The following is a 3,050-nucleotide window of genomic DNA, read 5'->3' as shown; positions in this document are numbered from 1 at the left end:
CTACCTACCTGTGAGGATTGTTGCTGCCATGGCTTCCTGATGCCCTGTAGAGTTAAACAGGCAGGAGTCAGGGCCCCAGGGTCCTGCCCAGCCGCCCAGCTTTTGTGCCCAGTCAGAGGCGCCCCGAGTCTCTGGGCTGAGCAACCTCTCCAGACCACAAGCCCCCTCCCCTCCCAGGGACCTTGGCCTTGACCCTGCCCCTTGCTGGGCCTTAGTTTCCCTGAATGTACAGGGGGGATGGGGACTGGGGGTGGGTGGCTTGACTGGATGATGTCCACGGGGCTGCCAGCAGTTGACAGCCCCATCTTCAGAGGGACAGCTCCAAGACCAGGCTCTTATCTGCCAGGACAAATATTTGGGAAAGTTCTGATGAAAGGCCCGGGGCAGGAGGAGGGGCAGACTGCCTCCCACAGCCCACAGCGCACAACAGGAAATGGAGGCGGTGGGAAGGGAAGCGGGGGAGTCAGGGCTGTGGAATGTGGAGGGGCTGCACTCCCCCCCCCCACCAATGCCTGGTCCCCTTTACACAGCCCAGAGCATCAGGAGGAGGCCCCAGGGAGAGGGGCAGGGGGGGGTGGGCCCCCAGAGCAGCCATAGGGGACTCCTGGCTCCAAACTGCCCACCCCATCCCCAGTGTCCAGGTGGAAACGGAGGCTCTGCAGGCAGAAGGCTGCCGGAGGTGGAGGTCACAAGGCAGCGACTGTGCAGAGGGAGAGAGGGTCTGAGAGAGAAGAGGCATTGGAGAAGCACTCAGGATAGCGGGGGAAGGAGACAGACTCAGAGACCCTCAGAAAGAGAGTGTATGTTGGTCTCTCTGCCCCTGATGGCCCACAGTGGGTCCCAGACAACCTCCAAGAGCCAGGTGTGCCCAGGAGGCAGAGTGGATAGGTTACAGAGCCTGAATGTGAATGGTGAGCCTGTGGGGAGGCAACCAGGGAGCCGGCTGCAGTAGCTGCTGCCTCCCAGTGTTGCCCCCTCTGACCCCTGTCTGCATGCAGTCCAGAGCGGGAGTGGCCCCAGCATGGCTACTGTGCCCCTTGGCCTCAGTCGCCAGCTCCGATGGCTATGCATGTGCCCCCTGGCAGGGCCACCATAACCCTCAGTGCTGAGGCCTGGGGATGCCAGTCCAACCCTGCTCTGCCCCTACTTCAGACCTGCCTGCCTCAGGGGCCCCTCACTGCTCCTGTCCCCCTTCTGACTGACACTCAGACCCCCACCCCTTGATGCCCCTTAGAGCACCCTTACTACCATCCCTCCTGCCATCCAACCCTGCAGCTGGATGCCAGGAGGGGGCCGCCCCCAGGCGGAGCCTATAACCCCCACAGAGGCCCATCTGCTCCTAGATGGGTGCCCCCTCTCGCACCCCTCTTCCGGAAGAGATCTCAGCCAAGGAAAAGCATTAGACGCCCAAGGCTGGGGGAGGGGGCGCCTCAGCCTCCCTGGCTGGCCGCACTGTTTATTATTCTAGAGGAGGAATTTGGCCGGCTGGCCCAGAGACTCTGGGTCACTGCAAGTCCTGCAGTTGGGATGGGCCGGGCTCCGGGAGACTGGGCCCTCGGGGTGCCCAGCCCCTGGCCCTGGCTCCAGCCTGCCTCTGAGCCCCCGTTCTGGTCCTTGTTTAAAGAGTCCTGAGACTTTGAGCTCAGAGGGATCCTTCCTGAATGGGCAGCAGAGGCCCAGAGGGTGGTGGTAATGGTGGTTGGGTGGGTGGGGGGAGTGTGTGTGTGTGTGTGTGTGTGGTGTACAGACAAGACAGTGGAGCCCGGCAGAGTGCAAACCTTAGGGAACGTGTGTGTGGTGTAGAGACAAGACAGTGGAGCCCGGCAGAGTGCAAACCTTAGGGAACGTGTAGTCCAAACCCAAACCAAACTCCACTGCCATTGAGTCAATTGCAAGTCACTGGGAGCCTGTGGGATAGGGAAGTGTCCCTGTGGGTGTCTGCGACTGTAACTCTCCACGGGAGTAGACAGCCCTGCCTTTCTTCCTCTGAGCATGTCAACATCCCAGGGCGTGCGTTCCTGCTCCCTCCACTGATGCTTCTGACCTTGTCGGTCCCCATCAGCCCCACCAGTCTCCAGCCTCTGGGCCTGTTCCTCATCCATCCCTACAGCCATTCCTGTCCTGAATCCCTGCCTTTCTGGCATTCCTGCAACTGGAGTCATGTGAAAATCCATAAGCCCATTTCATCCCGTGGATGGAATTTCCCTCATCCCAGTCACAGCCTTGCTGTTTGGACGTTGGCAAGCTAGCTCCCTGCCTGGGCCTCATTTTGCACAATGAGGAGTTAGACAGCAGTCCTTCTGGGATGATGGAGGTGGCAGGGGACAGGGTAGCACAGGCAACAGGCCAGAGGCTGGCAGGACTGCAGTGGGGCTCAGAACGCACGGGCGTGGCCCGGAGTCCATCTCTTGACGACTCCCTGACACCCATGGGGGTCCCTCCATTGCCGGCTGCCCTCCTGTGATTCCAGGGGACTTGGGCATGATCGGCCTGCCTGAGACGACTCCCCTTCCTGGTGGGGAGGAGTGAGCTCTGGGGAGAAGCCTGCAGTGCATTCATAGCCAGGAGTCAGCCACCCCACCCTGAGAGGCCCTGGGAGCAGGGAGAAGGAGGAGCACCTCAGGGACTCCTTACTCTGTCCACCAGGTGAGTGCTGGGAGCCAGGAAGCCTACAAGTTCAGCCTCTCGTTTTGACCAGATTGGATGGGACAGAGGTCCAAAGATCGCAGAATTGCCCAAATCTCCCAGTGAGCCACAGGGACCCCTTGGAGAAGCAAAGTGGTAACCCCAAGTCTAGGGAAGGAACATTAGGACCCTAAATGCAGGGGATAGAGGGGGGACCCCAAGTCCAGGGGGATAGAGGGGGACCCTAAGTCCAGGGGGACAGATAGAGGTAGCCCAAGTCCAGGAAGTGAGGTAAGGACCCAAATCCAGGGGGATAGAGGGGTGACTCAAGTCCAGAGGGACAGAGGGTGACCCCAAGTCCAGGGGTACAGAGGGGAACCCAAATCCAGGGAGGCAAACATGCAGAGGTGTGATTCTCAGAGCCC

General features: G+C 60.5%; 1 protein-coding gene across 3 annotated transcripts in view; it reads right to left on the bottom strand.

Moving 5' to 3' along the window:
• PDGFRB (platelet derived growth factor receptor beta) overlaps nucleotides 1–3,050 on the bottom strand; it is a 37,097-nt gene that overhangs the window by 20,937 nt on the left and 13,110 nt on the right. For all 3 annotated transcript variants that reach the window (XM_045284790.1, XM_045284789.1, XM_045284791.1), the window contains one exon: nucleotides 9–44. In XM_045284790.1, coding sequence (XP_045140725.1) covers nucleotides 9–30 — 22 coding nt within the window. In that variant the 5' untranslated portion in view covers nucleotides 31–44. The remainder of the gene's footprint in view (nucleotides 1–8; nucleotides 45–3,050) is intronic.

The sequence above is a fragment of the Echinops telfairi genome, unplaced genomic scaffold, assembly GCF_000313985.2.
Source record: "Echinops telfairi isolate 266 unplaced genomic scaffold, ASM31398v2 ScPeMD7_7469;HRSCAF=8507_0, whole genome shotgun sequence".
Taxonomy (NCBI): Eukaryota; Metazoa; Chordata; class Mammalia; order Afrosoricida; family Tenrecidae; genus Echinops; species Echinops telfairi.
This window is presented reverse-complemented; position numbering and strand designations above follow the sequence as displayed.